This window comes from Cucumis melo, chromosome 7 (assembly GCF_025177605.1).
Source record: "Cucumis melo cultivar AY chromosome 7, USDA_Cmelo_AY_1.0, whole genome shotgun sequence".
NCBI classification, from domain to species: Eukaryota; Viridiplantae; Streptophyta; class Magnoliopsida; order Cucurbitales; family Cucurbitaceae; genus Cucumis; species Cucumis melo.
In genome coordinates this window covers 11,825,325-11,842,976 of record NC_066863.1, presented here as the reverse complement: position 1 = coordinate 11,842,976, position 17,652 = coordinate 11,825,325, and the positions used below count along the sequence as shown (strand labels likewise).

The following is a 17,652-nucleotide window of genomic DNA, read 5'->3' as shown; positions in this document are numbered from 1 at the left end:
AAACCGCTAGAAAATAATGATGTAGTACCTATGGACATAAAAATCAAAATAATTAAACAAATGAGAGTATATCAAACTTAATATATATATATATATATAATGAAATATATGGATACGTGATTCATCAATATTATTCATCGTCGCTTGATCTGCTTTGAGGTAATAATTGTTCATCATTATCTATATGAATTCGTCAATGACATGTCGCACAACTGGTCTTTCCACCACTATAGGATTGACATCGGGTCTGCATAGAGTGTCATCCTCAATGTATTCATCTAGACGATATCCAACAACGATTTTAATATATTCAGTCGCTCATTCTCAACATCCTTTACTTCGGGCATGTCCTATATACGTTTATTTTGAACCACTTGAACAACTTTCCAATTAGTACCATTTTTGGGTCCTCAAGGTAAAAGACTTGATGTACTTGTATTACGAGAATGACTGGTTCCTCAGCGAACTAAAAATGCGACATGTTGATTGACTTGTACCCTAATTTCACCTATGTCCTATGACTTTTGTTGTTGTCGTGTCAAACCATCTACACTTTAATAGCCAAACACGTCGTCCCAACAGATATTGAACGAAAAGAAGTTCATCTAAAACATCGTAGAAATTGTTGTTACTGCCACTGTTTTCACTAACTACCATAACTCCACTGTTTTGTCTAGTGCATTGGAAATCACCTTCTATCGTGTGAAATCGTACCCCACCTATAATGCATCCACTATAGCAGCGAACCTCAAGTGATGGTCCCATCGTAAGTGAAAAGAAAACATGAGAAAGTTTTTCTCTCTCATGCATTTCCAAAACCTGGGCTGTAGAAATGCATATGCCCATTCTCAAATTCATGTTTTCTATATACCTAAGCTATTAACAAATTAAAAAATGCTCGTTAATGTCTTTTAAATAAGACAGAAGTGCTTTGAGCTTGATGACGTATCAACCTCAAGTGTTTCCGAAAGTAAATAATTGTGAGTTTGTGTGACGGCAATAACGTAACAAATACTTAAAAATGAAGTATAAAGTTGGAAATGCGTACTTGTGGTAGTCCACTATTTCATCTACATTGTTGAGGATGTACCAATGTGCGAGGTGTTTCTCTTCCTTTGATAGAAGTCGTAAACTTGACACCCCTAATGGTCATACTTTCTGCACGAACACTTCAAACTCACCAATTACCTCATTATCAGTAATGCTATCATCATTTAGTTCATCTTTAGTGAATCGAGTTTCAATCTCACTTAGATATCTCGAGCAAAAAGTCTTTGATTCATTCATCACATATGTTAATGCAATAGACCCCTCAGGACGTGCTTTGGTTTGAACAAATTGTTTTAACGTGTGTAGACTTCTTTCAATGGGATACATCCAACTATAAGAGACCAGATTAGCAACTTTGATTTGATATGGTAAGTGAACGGCAAGATGTATCATTACGTTGAAGAAGGCAGGTGAGAATATTCTTTCTAATTCATAAAGTATGATTATGATATGTGATTGCAATCGATCCAAATCACTCATTCATATCGTTCTTGCGCACAAGTCATAAAAAAACCACATAAATCAGGAACATCAATGGACACATCTTTCAGTAGATATGCTCGAAGACCAATAGGAAAAAGTAAATGTAGCAAAACATGACAATTATGTGTTTTAAGACCTGATATTTTTCGTCTCTATTATTCACACATCATGAAATATTAGAAACGAATTCATCGAAAAATTTAACTAATTTTAGATACTTGCAAAATGCAGCTCGCTCGCTACTAGTCAACGTATACGCTGCATGCGACTTCACAAATTTGTTTTCGACTTCTATTAGGTGTAAGTTCTTTCTTATTTTCAAAACTTGTAGGTCCAACCAAGCTTTCGTGGTATCTTTTGTTTTTTCTTCAATATTCAACAATGTACCAACCAAGTTGTCACAAATATTCTTTTCAATATGCATATGGAAAAGTCATAATTGTCCATAGTATAATTGAAGTAGTAGTACTCTTGCCTAGAAAGGAAGTTGGAAAAAGGTACTTCTCTTAGTATAATTGAAGCTCTCTTTCTTTTCTTATCTTTCAGGGAGAGATGTTTACTCGTAACTGGAAACTCTAACGAATCTAGTTGTTCCAAGATATCATGTCCATTAAGTACAATTAGAGGAGCCCTACACTCTACCTTTCCATCATGTAGCTTACTTTTATGTCAAACATGGTTCTTTGGAAGATAACATCGATGTCCCATGAAAGAAATTTTTTCTCTTATCCCAAATGACGATTTATTTCTCATGCATATGGAACATGCCTGATACCCTTTTCTACACAACCCGGATAAATCACCATACGCTGAAAAGTCATAATTGTCCACAATAAGAATGCATACAATTGAAAGACTTGATCGGTAAGATAATCATAAGTACGCCAACCAAAAGTCCATAACTCTTTCAATTCCTCAATCAACGGTTATAGGTAAACATCAATTTCTCTACCAGGAGATCTTGGACTGGGTATGAGCAATGACATGAAGAAGTTAGACTCTTTCATGCATTTTCAACGGACAAGCCTTCTTGTGATACAAACAATCACTGTAATCTTGGTATCAACGGAAAGTGGCGCAATACCTTGTGCGGAATTTTTTTCCTTTGTTAGGACTAACCATTACCGAGACTCACCACAAGTTTGACAATGTTGCAAATCATCAAATTCCTTCTAGTACAATTAATAACTTTTAAAAAATACAAGTTACTATAGCTTTTTAGATAGAATAATGAGACCAAAACACATAAGAAATGTGTCAAAACGCGTAGCTTATGTTATAAATTCATAAATATTTAGAAATACACTTTGCATAATCATTTATGCCTGTTTCGCCCAATTGTTAATGTCTTAACGCAGAATTTTTAACAAAAAAAAGAAACTAACAAATTACAGAGGAACTCACTCGAAGACTATGTGAGAAGACTATATTAGTAGGCGAGAAGAGGTTCGTTAGAAGACAAAAGTGGTAGTTGAAGTTGATGTGGCTTAACACAGAGGCAGCTTTTAGCGCTGACATGTTCAGAAGATTAGATTTTTTACCATAACCTGCCTACTAAAACTACACCTTTTCCACCAAGCAAGTGGTCGACTATGTGAAGAGCCAAAGGTCTTAATGGACCTAGAAAAGCCCGAATAGGCCAAGAACTAGAGAGTGGTGGGAAGGAGTAGCCTTTCCACCACCTCTAAAGCATTTCTTCATCTTCTCTGATCAGTTAATGAGTTAAATCTTGAGGGTTGAGTGAAGAAGATCTTGTTCCCGTCTTTCCCTAACTTGTAATGTCATTTCTATTCTTTCCATTTTTGTATATTTCTTTGTAATGTATTTATTCATATTGTACAGTGGCCTGACCTATATTCTTTAATATATTACATGTTTATACCTTTTCAATCTATCACATTTGTTACTGTTCATCTATCCTTGTGTTATTGGTAGTTTTAGATTTATGATAAGTTCTTGATAAGAAGGTTAGCTTATATTTCTTATCGCATTAGTTGAGCTATTTTCATCATCTGACCAGTGTATATCACCAACTATCCGAGAGGGTAAGTCACAAGGATATGGATAACGCGTGCAAAGAGGAGTTTGGAGATGAACTCCATCTTGACGAGATAACTTCTACCATTTGTGTCTCAAAAGGAGAACAAGTGTAGGTATTAGGCACCTAGAGTTTGTCACCCTTAAATGAGAAGCTCTATTAGTCTTGTTAGTGAAGCATTTTAGATATCTTAATGCAACTTGGTCATTTGGATCTCGAGAGGTGAGCAAGTGTGGCGTTTAAAGACACCAAGAGATGCTCGCCTTAATCATAAGCTTGTTAACTAAGTTATATCGCGTTGGAGATATTTTATTGCTTAATCGTCTAGTAATGCATAGACTTTCCTTCACCCCTTCTTTTATACAAGTTAGTTCACAAGTCCACCTCGCACCACATAATGCCCCTTTACAGATTCTCTAGTTTAGATAAGTAGATATAGTTTAAACTTACATTCTTCCAACTATATAGTTTACTTTTATTTTGCCTAAACGACTAGCGAACCCTAGAACTAAAATTTGATATAAATTCTCCATGTTCGACTCTAGATCATCTAGATAAGCCTATTGTTTCGCTTACACTTGGGCAAGCAATAGAAAAACTTGTACTCAACGAGGGCTTAGGAGATACATGATGAAGAGACATATAGAGAGCATCTAGTATGCAATGACCATGATCAATGACTCTTCATGTAGATTTAAATACCAATGTAAGCAGAAACACTAATCTCCTAAGCTCCAAAGCTAACTTAACCAGCCACAATCAAGTTGCTGGTATCGTTGAGTTAGCCACAAGCAATAATACACAATCATACTTACATGCATGAATAATCTTGTATCTCAAGTCTAAGTCATGCAGTTTTCGTTTGGCTTCATAGAATCAACTATGGATAGTAGTACCCATTGGAAATACTGCTTTTAACAGTTTTAATAACATGTCGAAGGATTTGTTACTCCAACAGTTGAGAACCTTGATATACACCAACTTAACCAAAAAGTTCAAGGAGGAAAATTCTGAAACCAGGGTATTGCTCATTTCGTGCCTCATTCAATAACTCCTAAAATATATTTTGTGTCTCTTATTCTACACCAATATTAAATGGCATGTCATTCTCCAAACCTTCTTCTATTTCTTCATGTTCAATAGGAGATTATAAATCATTAAGCATACCCAACATTTCATTTTCTTCGTGAAAAGGGTTACTGCTAGTTCCTTCATCAAAAGGGTTACTACTCATTCCTTCATCAAGTTCACTAGCTCTCCATGATACATATAGTTTGTATAGGAGGGGGATATTTCATTTGTTAATAGATGTTGTTCCACACCTCTAAAGAGTACCAAATTAAGTTCGTATATATCTCTTGCGTGGACACCTTATTCGTCTGTACTCATCGACGGTAGAACATTGCAACCTTATCGCTATACTCAACCGAGAATTTATTCCTAAGTTTCATCCAACTTTTATCCTTTGTTAAAAACCTAAAACATAAATAGGTTTGATTGGTATTATATTCCTCCTTTCAAATGCTCAAACTTACTCCACGAATAAGCTATAGTTTATAAGCACTCAATCTCCCAACTTTCACTAAAGCTAAGTTTAAACTAAAGAGGCTAGCATAACTACAGGATAACCAGAACAAACTAACAAGTTACTTCAATTTATACAAGCTACCTAAAACTTTCAACAAACTTTATAATCCATTATAGGCCCCTCTAATCCATCATAGTCCCCCCTCCCCCCAACAATTTCAACCATAAACCTCTAACAAGTTCAGTATACATTTAAACATACATTTCAACAATTTCAACCCTAAACTTTTAAACATTCAATATACATTTTAAACATACATTTCTTTAACACAAAAAAAAACAACGAAAAAACTTACCAGAATGACGAGCGACGGTGGTGAAACAGGATGATGAGAATGGGACGGTGAACAACGATTTTCTGCTAGGCGGACGACGAATCTCTCTTTCTCTCTAACTCTCTAACCCTTTCTTTCTCTTTTGAGTTCTATGTTCTATGAACATAAATTTGAATTTATAAGAGATCTCCCAACGCACAATGAAAACGCCAAGAGATCCCCATTATTCCCAATGCGATAGATGAATCGTCGGATATGGTGGCCCATATTCCAAATGTTTCACTTATGGCATCGGGAATAGTGGCCCCAACTATCGACGTTGTATGTATGGTGTCGGGGAAAAGCCAACTAATTATTTAATTGTTTTCTTTTTCCCAACGCGTTTAATGTATTAGTCGAGAATGAACACCTAATTCTTGACGTATGTATGCATGACATTGGAAAAAAGGAAGCAATTAAATAATAATTTCCTTTTCCCCAACGTCGTAGACATCCAAGTTGGGAATGGACACCTAATTCCTGACGTATATTTCCATGGCTTGGAAAAAATGAAATTATTATTCAGTTGTTTCCTTTTCCCCGACGTGTACTTTTATGACGTCAGGGATAAGGTGGCTAGTCTTGACGTCATGAATTCAATGTCGGGATAGATTGCATCTGTTGACACACACCTTACGACGTGGGTGTAGGTGCTATTTCTCGACGTTTCTTATGTCGACGCCGTAATATGCATCGCAAGAACCCCAATTTCTTGTAGTGCTACAAATCCGTTTCAAACATTTTACAAGATCGATACATACAAAAATCTCAAGTTGATCCAAAATTTTTTTAAAAAGAAGATACTTCTTAACTTGAAGATTCGTGTATATCCTCTAATTCTTTCAAGACAGTCAGTCATGTCCAACCACATCTGATAGTTTATAATTAACATAGTTATAAAAATCATTGAAATAGTCATCGTAATAAATTTGAACATTTGCTGTAGATATATATGGAAAATTATGAAAGAATATATGCAGCAATATAAATAGTTTATCCCTATAGTATCACATGCATATTAACTCATATACATGCACACATATTTCATATAAACTAAAGAAACTTAAGAATGCAACATAAAATGTAGTTATCAAACTGACATGTAAACAAATTATTATTTAATATGACAGTATCAAAACACATATAATTGCACTATGGAAATGAACTATACTCAAAACACATATAATTGCACTATGGAAATGAACTATACTGATATGAAAAACATACTCGGTCAATGTAAACAGTATATAAATAACTTACTTTGTAAACATCATCTCATATACCTATACATATATGTTTAATACATAATATTAAAATTATGTATACAAATAAAATAACAGTGAAACAAACACAGTACATTTTACGACTGTACATTAAAAATAGTGATTTTGAGATTAAATTGATTGAAATAAAATACAATAGGATAATATAAATCATAACGAAGAGCATATAAAGTATCTAAAGTATGCGAGTGTTGAAAATTAAACATGTTTTAAATAAATAAGTTATATGTGAGTTCATTTATGTAAGTTAGAGAATGATGTGAGTTAAAAATGTTAGAGTTAATTTAGTAAGAGTTTCACCTTAGTTAAATGTAGGATTTAATTTGTTGTATTTAATTGTGATATGAGTTATTCTTATGACAATCCTATAAATAGGATTGAAATGTTGTAATCTAAATCATCCAAGTGTGAGTTGAATACACACAACAAGTCTTCCAAAAAGGTTTTTGTTTTCTATCAAATATTCTATTTGGTGATTATTTATTTGGGGTGTTCATCAAACACTTCCAACAAAGTGGTATCAGAGCTTGAGTTTGGAGTCAAAAAAATTGGTTTTGCAAATGGCAAACAACAATTTAGTTCTCTTCCTAGTACCTCGACTTACAAAAGAAAATTATAGTAGTTGGTGTATTCGAATGAAAGCTCTACTTGGTTCACAAGATGTGTGGGACATTGTTAGTAATGGTTATGAAGAACCAGAAAGTGATGCAGCTTTGAATCAAGCTCAGCGAGAAGCTTTACAAAATACAAGAAAAAAAGATCAAAAGGCTCTCACCATCATTCATCAAGCCATTGATGATAACAATTTTGAGAAAATTTTTGGAGCAACTACTGCATATCAAGCATGGCAAATTTTTGAGAAATAAAGGAGTAGATCGAGTCAAGAAGGTTCGCCTTCAAAAATTGAGAGGTGATTATGAATCACTACATATGAAGGAGTCTGAATCAGTTTCAGATTATACTTCAAGATTGCTAGCAGTAGCAAATGAAATGAAAAGATTTGGTGAGACAATAAGCGATGAGCAAGTAGTAGAAAAGATACTTCGCTCATTGGATGAAAAATTTAATTTCATCGTTGTAGCTATTGAAGAATCAAAGGATTTGAGTACAATGTCCATTGATCAACTTATGGGTTCTTTACAAGCCCATGAAGAGAAGCTTCTTAAGAAGAACAAGCAGATGACTGAGCAACTTTTTTAGTCAAAGTTGAAATTAAAAGACAAGGAAGGCAGCCTAGAAAAAGGAAATCGAGGTCGAGGACGTGGTGGAAATCGTGGACGTGGTGATTTCAAAGATCGAGGTCGAGGAAGCTACGGTCAAAGAAAATTTGATGAGAGTAATTCAAACTCAAATTCATCAAGAGGTAGAGGAAGACAACATTATTCGAGGTCAAGTGGGGAAAGATCAAATAATGACAGGTTGAATGTTATATTTGTCATAAATTCGGCCATTATTCTTGGAAATGCAGAAATAGAGTTGAAGAAAATGCAAATTATGTTGAGAAAGATGAAGAAAGTGGTGATTCCTCATTGTTTCTAGCATGCAAAGGTGCGGAAACATGTGAAAACAGTGCATGGTATCTCGATAGTGGTGCAAGCAATCACATGTGTGGAATTAAATCAATGTTCGTTGAACTTGATGAATCTGTTGGTGGCGATATCGTATTTGGTGATGCCACAAAGATTCCAGTTAAAGGAAAAAGTAAAATTTTGATCAATTTGAAGAATGGGAAGCATGAGTTTATCTCTAATGTTTATTATGTGCCTAATATGAAGAACAACATTTTTAGTTTGGGGCAACTCTTAGAGAAAGACTATAATATTTTGATGAAGGATTATAATCTTTTGATAAGAGATAATCATGACAAAATTGTTGCTAAAGTACAAATGACGAAAAATAGAATGTTTTTATTAAACATTCAAATTGATGTTGCTAAATGTTTAAAGTCATGTTTGAAAGATCCCAATTGGATTTGGCACTTGAGATTTGGGCATTTGAACTTTGATGGCTTAAGATTATTAGCCAGAAAGAACATGGTGAAAGGGTTGCCATATGTCAAACATCCAGATCAACTTTGTGAAGGTTGTCTTCATGACAAACAATCAAGGAAGAATTTTCCACAAGAATCATCTTCGAGAGCAAGGAGATCACTGGAGTTAGTTCACACGGATCTTTATGGACCGATCAAACCAAGTTCTTTTGGTCAGAATAATTATTTCTTATTCTTTATTGATGATTTCAGCCGAAAAACTTGGGTTTACTTTGTCAAGGAGAAATCAAAAGTATTTGGCATGTTCAAGAGATTTAAAGCTCTTGTTGAAAAAAAAAGTGGTTATTACATTAAAGCTTTGAGATTAGACAGGGGAGGTGAATTCACTTCAAATGAATTCAAAAATATTTGCGCAGAAAATGGAATCCGTCGACCTATGACAGTTCCATTTACTCCTCAACAAAATGATGTTGTTGAAAGGAAGAACCGAACAATACTTAACATGGCTCGAAGCATGTTGAAGTGCAAGAAGATGCCAAAAGAATTTTAGGCACAAGTTGTTGAGTGTGCAGTGTACTTGTTAAATCGTTCCCCTACTAGAAGCTTATGGAACAAAACTCCTCAACAAGCATGGACAGGAAGAAAACCATCCATTGGTCATTTGAGAGTATTCGAATGCATGGCTTATGCGCATATACCTGATCAAAATCGTAGTAAGCTTGATGATAAAAGTGAGAAATATGTGTTTGTTGGCTATGATGCAAGCTCAAAAGGCTACAAGCTTTATAATCCTGTTACAAAGAAGACGATCGTAAGCAAAGATGTTGTGTTTGATGAAGAAGCATCATGGAATTGGAATGACGAACCAGAAGATTACAAATTTTTGTTTTTTCCCGATAAGATCGTGATGAGCCTAGTGATATTGCTTCTCCACCAACATCGCCAATCAATCCACAACAAAGCACATCTTCATCATCTGCAGGTTCAAGTGAAGGGCCTCGTGGCATGAGAAGCTTACGAGACATATATGATGAAACTAAAGAGTTAAGTCAAAGTTTTAATAACCTTACTCTTTTTTGTTTATTTGGTGACAGTGAACCTTTGAATTTTGAAGAAGCTTTGCAAAATGACAAATGGAAGATTGCTATGGATGAAGAGATAAAAGCCATAAAAAAGAATGATAAGTGGGAACTTTCTACTCTTCCAAATGAAAAGAAAGCAGTAGGTGTCAAATGGGTGTTCAAGATAAAAAGAAATGAAAAGGGAGAAGTGGAGAGATACAAAAAAAGATTAGTTGCAAAAGGATATTCTCAAAGAAAAGACATTGATTATGAAGTATTTGCTTCCGTTGCTCGTTTGGAAACTATAAGGTTGTTAATTGCTCTTGTTGCACAAAATAATTGGAAGATCTTTCAGATGGATGTCAAATCGGCATTTTTGAATGGATATCTAGAAGAAGAAGTCTACTTGGAACAACCTTCTGGTTATTCTGTGAAAAGCCAAGAGTATAAAGTTCTAAAATTGAAGAAGACATTGTACGGATTGAAACAAGCACCAAGAATGTGGAATAGCAGAATCAACAAATATTTCCTTGACAATGGGTATTTGAGGTGTCCTTATGAACATTCTCTTTATATTAAGGTTAATGGTCATGGAGATATTTTGGTAGTTTGTTTGTACGTGGATGACTTAATTTTTACAGGAAATTGAGCAAGTATGTTTGAAGATCTCAAGAATGCGATGACACAAGAATTTGAAATGACAGATATAGGGCTAATGTCATATTATCTTGGCATTGAAGTGAAGCAGTCAGAGGAAGGAATTTTCATCTCTCAAGAACGATATACTAGAGAAATTCTAGAGAAGTTCAATATGATGAATTCTAAGCCTGTCGCAACTCCGGTTGAAACCGGGACCAAACTGTCCAAACATGAAGAAGGAGATGATGTTGATCCTTCATATTTCAAAAGTTTGGTTGGGAGTTTAAGATATTTGACTTGCACACAACCAGATATTCTTTTCAGCGTTGGATTGGTGAGTCGATTTATGGAATCTCCTACAACTACTCATTTGAAAGTGGCAAAGAGAATTCTTCGTTACCTCAAAGGTACGCTTGACTATGGGTTGTTTTATTCTTCATCTAAAGAATTCAAGCTTGAAGGCTATTGTGATAGTGACTGGACTGGAGATACTAATGATCAAAAGAGCACTAATGGGTATGTTTTCGACATTGACAAAACATGTTTAAGGGAGGATGTTGAAGATTAAACATGTTTTAAATAAATAAGTTATATGTGAGTTAATTTACGTAAGTTAGAGAAGGATGTGAGTTAAAAATGTTAGAGTTAATTTAGTAAGAATTTCACCTTAGTTAAATGTAGGATTTAATTTGTTGTATTTAATTGTGATATGAGTTATTCTTATAACAATCCTTTAAATAGGATTGAAATGTTGTAATCTAAATCATCCAAGTGCGAGTTGAATACACACAACAAGTCTTCCAAAAAGGTTTTTGTTTTCTATCAAATATTCTATTTGGTGATTATTTATTTGGGGTGTTCATCAAACGCTTCCAATAGCGAGATGCAACATACAGAAAAATATAGTATTATCAGAAGAATACACTAATAAATAAAGTACGGGAGTCCAATAGAACCTAAAAAATAACATACTCATGTCCCAGTAGAAACGAAAAAAATGGGGACAAACCGCGGGGAGAGACGTTAAGAATATGGGAAAAAGAAAACAAAGACAGGCAGATAGAGAAAAAAAGAAATTACCAGAAGAAAAAGAAATATGAAAAGAAATTGGAAACAACACACAACGAACCAACAGCTAAAAAAATTTCTAGTTCAATGGGATATTTCCCATATCAGTTACCATTCAAGATTCAAAAGAAACAAAAACTCGGATTATTCATTAGAACGAAAAATTTTACGTTAGATGCAAAATATCGAAAATAATAAAAAAGTTCAAATTAAAAATAAAAATGTACCATTATGAATCATTCACGTTGATTTCCATCCATTAATGATAAATAATTATATTTCTTAATAAATAAATATTTGTACATATGGATAAATTAGTCATATATTTTCTTGTTGGTTGTTTTGAATGCATTTTTCACCGAACTTGATTTTGTGTCTACCGTAATTTGTGTAATTTATGGGATAACTTTTTTAATGTGGTCTTAGAGATATATCAATTAAACACTTAAATAAATTTACGATAGAATTCGGTGAAATTGAAAGATAATGGAAAAGGAAATAAGATGAAATTCCCCATATCATATTCTTAATTCATGCTAACCTCTACAAAGTATCAACGGGAAGAACATTGTTATTTAAATTCTTTTAGCTTGGCTTCTCTTTAGTAAATAAAGGTCTTTTCGACACGCCCAAATAGAGAAAAAGTTCAAAAATCTTTGTGCATCTCCTTTTGTGGAATTTCAAGTAGAAATCTTCACCACCACGTCTACTTTTGTGGAATTTCAACGCTTCTAAACTTAGGAAAGAAAAGGAAGGGAAGAGAGGAGAAATTAATGAGTAATACTTTAATATAAGAACAATAATTGGTACATTTTCATTACGTCGGAGGAGTATTAGAATGAAATGATCAAGGAACAAAAATCAAGTTTGTGTGAGTTGAGAGCTGCAATCCGGACATTGGAAGCGACCCTTGGCATTACATCTCATGCACGGGATAGAAGGCACGTTTGATTCGCTCAATGATTCGTAAAAGTCAGCAAGAATGTTAATGCCAAACAGTCCACCTGATTTGGTTGATCCAACTCCTTTACATTTTGAACATGCTATCATCCTTAGGTCACCACATCTTTTGCACATGCCCAAGGATCTGTTCAGATAGAGAAAATACTCAATCACATTCATCATAATCAACCACATCCTATTGTTTTATTACAGTCACTATAGTTTTAACCGTCCAATGGACTTTCCAGGCACTGTCAATGAATCTTTAAAACAGTCCCTATTAAAAAAAGGAAACATTAGGCACCATTAACTTTCCAACTTTGTAACCGTATTCACATTATCTCTATTCTTGAATAAGGTCACAATTTAAGAGTTATTGAAGGTCGATCAAATTTGTACATATGAGAGTATAAAGATTAAAATGAAATGAAACCAAAATCCTAGACCAAAATGGTAATCAAACCTTTGGCGAAGTTTATGCTTAAACTGAATACAGAGGAGTGTTATCTTAACTACAACAAATGTGGGGGTACGGCCACAAGGAAATGAGTATATATGTCAATTATCTTTGAACTATAATTATGTTGACGAATAACCCACCCTCTAATAATGAAAACACATCGATTGAAGTTCCAAATACCGTTTTTAAATTCTCATTCCTATACATCAATGAACACCGACAAGTCAGATCTGTCCGAGCCCCTCATGTATAATTTCTTCAAGGGAAGGTTGAGCTTGAATTAAAGGAGACAACCCCAGAGCCACCTTCCTATAACATCTAAAGAATAAACAATCTATCCATTCATAAATGCAATTTTCAGATATGAACAACAGCAATCGCAATGAAATCCCACAAATAGATGCCAAAGTTTAATGTATACACTGGATGCATCCAAAAAGCATAAATCAAAAAGTGGAAACCAAATAGGGTTTCTTATCCGAAAATGCCTAAACAATCCCTAAACCAATGGCCAACAGACAGACTCAGCGAAACAAAAACATAAATGAATTGAAGTCATGGATTATTTTCAAATTAGGTTCCACCATCAGATAATCACACAGAACCCATCAAAATTTAGATGAAATGAAGAACCCAGAAAATGAAAAGAGTAGAGAAAAACCTGCGCTGAGAAGAAGAGATGAAAGCATCGATTCTTGGGGCAGAAATAGTGGCGCAAACGAGCAAAGCGCCCACTGCGAAACCGGCAAGTTCGCTCCCTGTTATGCTCTCCATCGGATTTGATGATCTACATTCATGATCCATATCTGTTAAAATTAAACTATCATTTTGTAAGTTTCAGAATTTGAATGTTAAATTTCGCCTTTTATACAATATGGCCTATTAGCTCAGTTGGTTAGAGCGTCGTGCTAATAACGCGAAGGTCGCAGGTTCGAAACCTGCATGGGCCACTTTTTTCAAAAGAAACCTTTTACCCAAATGATTGTTCTATACTTTATATTTTTTAAAAGAAACTAAGATAACAAATTTGTCCTTGACTATTGTTGGACCATTTGTCATTTCTTTCTCTTTTACTGTGATTTTTTCATCTCCTCTTCCAGGTTTTATTTTTTTATTTTTAAATGATTTATTCTTCTATTTAAATCTTTTATTTAATCTTCACCATTTTTGGCAGGATACTTTGAAGTTATTTCACGATTGTTTCAATATTCTTCTTCATCTTCCACATATTTGAGAATATCATGATTGTCTAAATATCATTTTAATTGATCTACACGATCGTTTACCATGATCAACACAATCATTAGATTTGAAGTTTTTCACATTCATTTACCATTGGACTAGATGATTGTTTACCAGAACTAGCACGATCGGGTACCATAATCAACACGATCGTTTAGCATGGTCAACACAATCGTTAGATTTGAAATTTCTAATGATCATTTACATTTGAACTGCACGATCGCTTACCATAATCAATAGGATTGTTTACCATGGTCAACATGATCGTTTAAAGTGTATTCTTTCATTACACAATTGTCTACCCTTGTAATATATCTTAAACGATTGTGTAGTTATGGTAAAAAATCATGTGTGTGGATCGTGTCTACCCTTGGAATATATCATAAAATGAATTGAACTACACAATCGTGTTATCATGATCTAAACGATAGAAGTACACAGTCGTTTAAAGTAAGATTACTCGTGCACGTGTGTGTTCGATTAATCGCATGTTGACGAGGTATTTTTGGTATTTTTCACTGTGGGCCCATGACTTTTTCTGTTTCTAAATTTTTCTTTATAGTGTAAATATTATACCGGTTTGTTACAATTTTTTCAAAAAAAACCCTCTAATATTTATATTATATTTATTATAGTGCTTTTAAGGAAACTTTTCAAAATATAACAAACTACTATAATAATTATTGTCCGTGTAACAAAGCCCATAAGGTTAGCAATTTTTTAAATATTCCAAGTTTGACCTTCCATCTTTTTCTAGTCTTTGCGATTTTTTTATCGTCTTCCTCCTCTACTCTCCTTTTTTAGCTATGATTTTTTTATTTTTTTTTTTAGATTTGGGTAATCAAATCTATTTCTTTCTATCGTTTTTCTTGTTTTTCTCTCTTTTTAGGTATGTGCATGTCTTTCTTCTTCTTTCTTCTTTTTCTTTTTTTTTCATTCGCTGCATATATCGTATCGTCTTTCTTCTTTTCTTTTTTCACGTTCTTTAGATTAGGTAACCAAAATTAAAGAATGGTGTATAAAGAATCTTGAAAAAATTGGTTAGACATTTAAATTAGGGTAACAAAAACTAAAAGATTGTATATAAAGAATATTGAAAATTTTGTTTATACCAAATTTTGAAAAAAAAAATCTTTTAGATTTGGGGTATACCAAATTTTGAAAGAAAAAAAATCGTTTAGATTTGGGGTTCCAAATCTAAACGATCATGTAGCCAAATATAAACGATCGTGTCACTACAAGAAATTTGGCCTTTAATGTCGGTTTAAAACCGACATTAAAGGCCTTTAATGTCACTTGGCGACCGACATTTTTGTAAGCGTTATTAAAGGCCTTTAATGTCGGTTGGGCTTTAATGTCGGTTTATAACCGACATTAAAGATGTCTTTAATGTCGGTTATAAACCGACATTAAAGACCTTCTATGTCGGTTTTAAACCGACATCTTTGAAGGTGTTATTGAAGGTCTTTAATGTCGGTTCATCTTTAATGTCGGTTTATAACCGACATTAAAGCTGTCTTTAATGTCGCTTATTGCACATCTTTAATGTCGTTTTTCCACCGACATTAAAGACACATTTAATGTCGTTTTCCCATCGACATTAAAGACACATTTAATGTCGTTTTTAAAGATTCATTTCATGTCGTATTTATAATAGTTTTTATGACGGCAAAACCGATATTATTTTATTCGAATTACGTCCGGAAATGTTCGTCATCGTATATTGTAAAAAATAAAAAAATGGCTTGACACTAGCTATAATGCCTACTACTCAATGCACACAATAATACCTAAAATTCCAGCAATGCACACAATAATACCTAATTCACATGCAATGCACACAATAATACCTAATTCACCTGCAATGCACACAATAATACCTAAAATTCCAGCATACACTTCCATATAGAACTACAACAAATACACATCATCCAACACTTACATATATAATCACATATCAATAAACACAACTATATTCAACACTATAAGTCCAACTACTCCAAATCCTCCAATATATACACTTATATATAATCACACATATCAAACAACACATCCTACCATCCATGGCAAACCAATAGTAAACACCTACAATGCATAAGATCCAACACTAAAATACAAGCACACTTTTCAACACTTCCATATAGTACTACAGCAAATACGATCATAACACCTAAAATATCAGCACACCTTTCCACCCTTCTACATAGTATTACAACAAATAAAATCATCCAACTCCTAATCACATATTTAAATAAACAACCAACAACTGTAAGTGAAAACTAAAAAATATAAAGATAATATATAAGATCGTGATTTATAAACACAATAGAAAGTTCCTTCACTAACTAAAGTATAGGTACAAACTATCTAACAAACAACAATTAGTACGGGACCACCTGCCCTTCAAAAAACTATAGGACTGCCCGTCCCTACAAAAACTTAACTCGACCAACTACTAACCTAACTACAAAAATCAACTACTAACCTAACTACAAAAATCAACTACTAACCTAACTACAAAAAGCAACTACTTACACAAATCTGCTAACAAAAACTGCTCATTCAATTCGAATCTCATCAATCTCCTCTTGCCTATATGCATTTTTGGTATTGAACTACACACAAAGAGAAAGATATGGAAAGTATGAGTTTGGATCATAAATTGTAATATGTAAAAAGTTAAAGTAGAAACTTACAAGGTTAGTAATAGAAGTACTAGAATTATGCACTATCTCATGTATGTACTTTTGCACGTAGTACCCGCACCCTACAGAATCCAATTAGGATATAATGGTTTCTTGGCATCATCTACTACTTCCTCAAAATTTTCTGACTTGTCATTAAAATAATTATGTGCAGCCTCAAACATTCCAATTGTGTCATCAACATCATCCTCGTCAATTTCTTCTTTTACACTACTAATGACACTTTCATTGTTTCTCTTTATTGGTAGTGATTCACCATGAAAAATCCATTCTTGATAACTCTGATCGATGCCGTTAAAAAACAAGTGATCTCTAATTGTATTCACATCTAAAGTTTTTGCATTCACACACTTTAAACAAGGACAGGCCATGACATTCGACGTCTTTGAATGCTTCAACCCATTTTTAATAAACATCTCAACCCCATAAGCATACTCAGATGACGTTCTATTCTTTTGCATCCACGACTTCTCCATATTATATAAGATGCAGTTTAATCTAAAAAAAAATCAACAAAACAACGAAATTAAGTAAACTTAAACTGAATCCATATTCCAAAAACTAACAAGTTCTATATAACCCAAACCAAAAGCCTCTATATTATACACAAAACCAATGAATTCTATCCAATGAATTACTATGTATAGTTGAAGCTATCAAAAGACGAAGTCATTGTTCGAGTTGGTACCATAAAGTTAAAGCTGAAGTTTACCGACATAATGCGATTAAGATCATTAAAAATTTCAAGATATAAAAACAAATTTATTGAGAATACTTTTCTTTTTTTTTA

At 33.6% G+C, this 17,652-nt stretch overlaps 1 protein-coding gene and 1 non-coding gene across 2 annotated transcripts; one reads left to right on the top strand and one right to left on the bottom strand.

Moving 5' to 3' along the window:
• Positions 1 to 12,279: 12,279 nt before the first annotated feature.
• On the bottom strand, positions 12,280 to 13,735 carry LOC103502417 (uncharacterized). Its single transcript, XM_008466355.3, has 2 exons — positions 13,577 to 13,735; positions 12,280 to 12,600 (listed from the first exon to the last, which is right to left on the bottom strand). Exons 1-2 carry the CDS (start codon positions 13,717 to 13,719, stop codon positions 12,375 to 12,377), a joined length of 369 nt encoding a protein of 122 aa, XP_008464577.3. The 5' UTR covers positions 13,720 to 13,735; the 3' UTR covers positions 12,280 to 12,374.
• Positions 13,736 to 13,791: 56 nt separating this feature from the next.
• On the top strand, positions 13,792 to 13,865 carry TRNAI-AAU (transfer RNA isoleucine (anticodon AAU)). Its single transcript has one exon. It is a non-coding gene; the product is annotated as a tRNA-Ile (tRNA).
• The last annotated feature ends 3,787 nt before the right edge of the window (positions 13,866 to 17,652 follow it).

What these genes read in the sequence shown, in the direction of transcription:
- LOC103502417 (XM_008466355.3), bottom strand. Translation starts at nt 13,719, where the DNA reads ATGGATCATGAATGTAGATCATCAAATCCGATGGAGAGCATAACAGGG. An exon ending in ATCTCTTCTTCTCAGCGCAG is followed by an intron (nt 12,601 to 13,576) that starts GTTTTTCTCTAC and finishes CTATCTGAACAG; the next exon opens with ATCCTTGGGCATGTGCAAAA.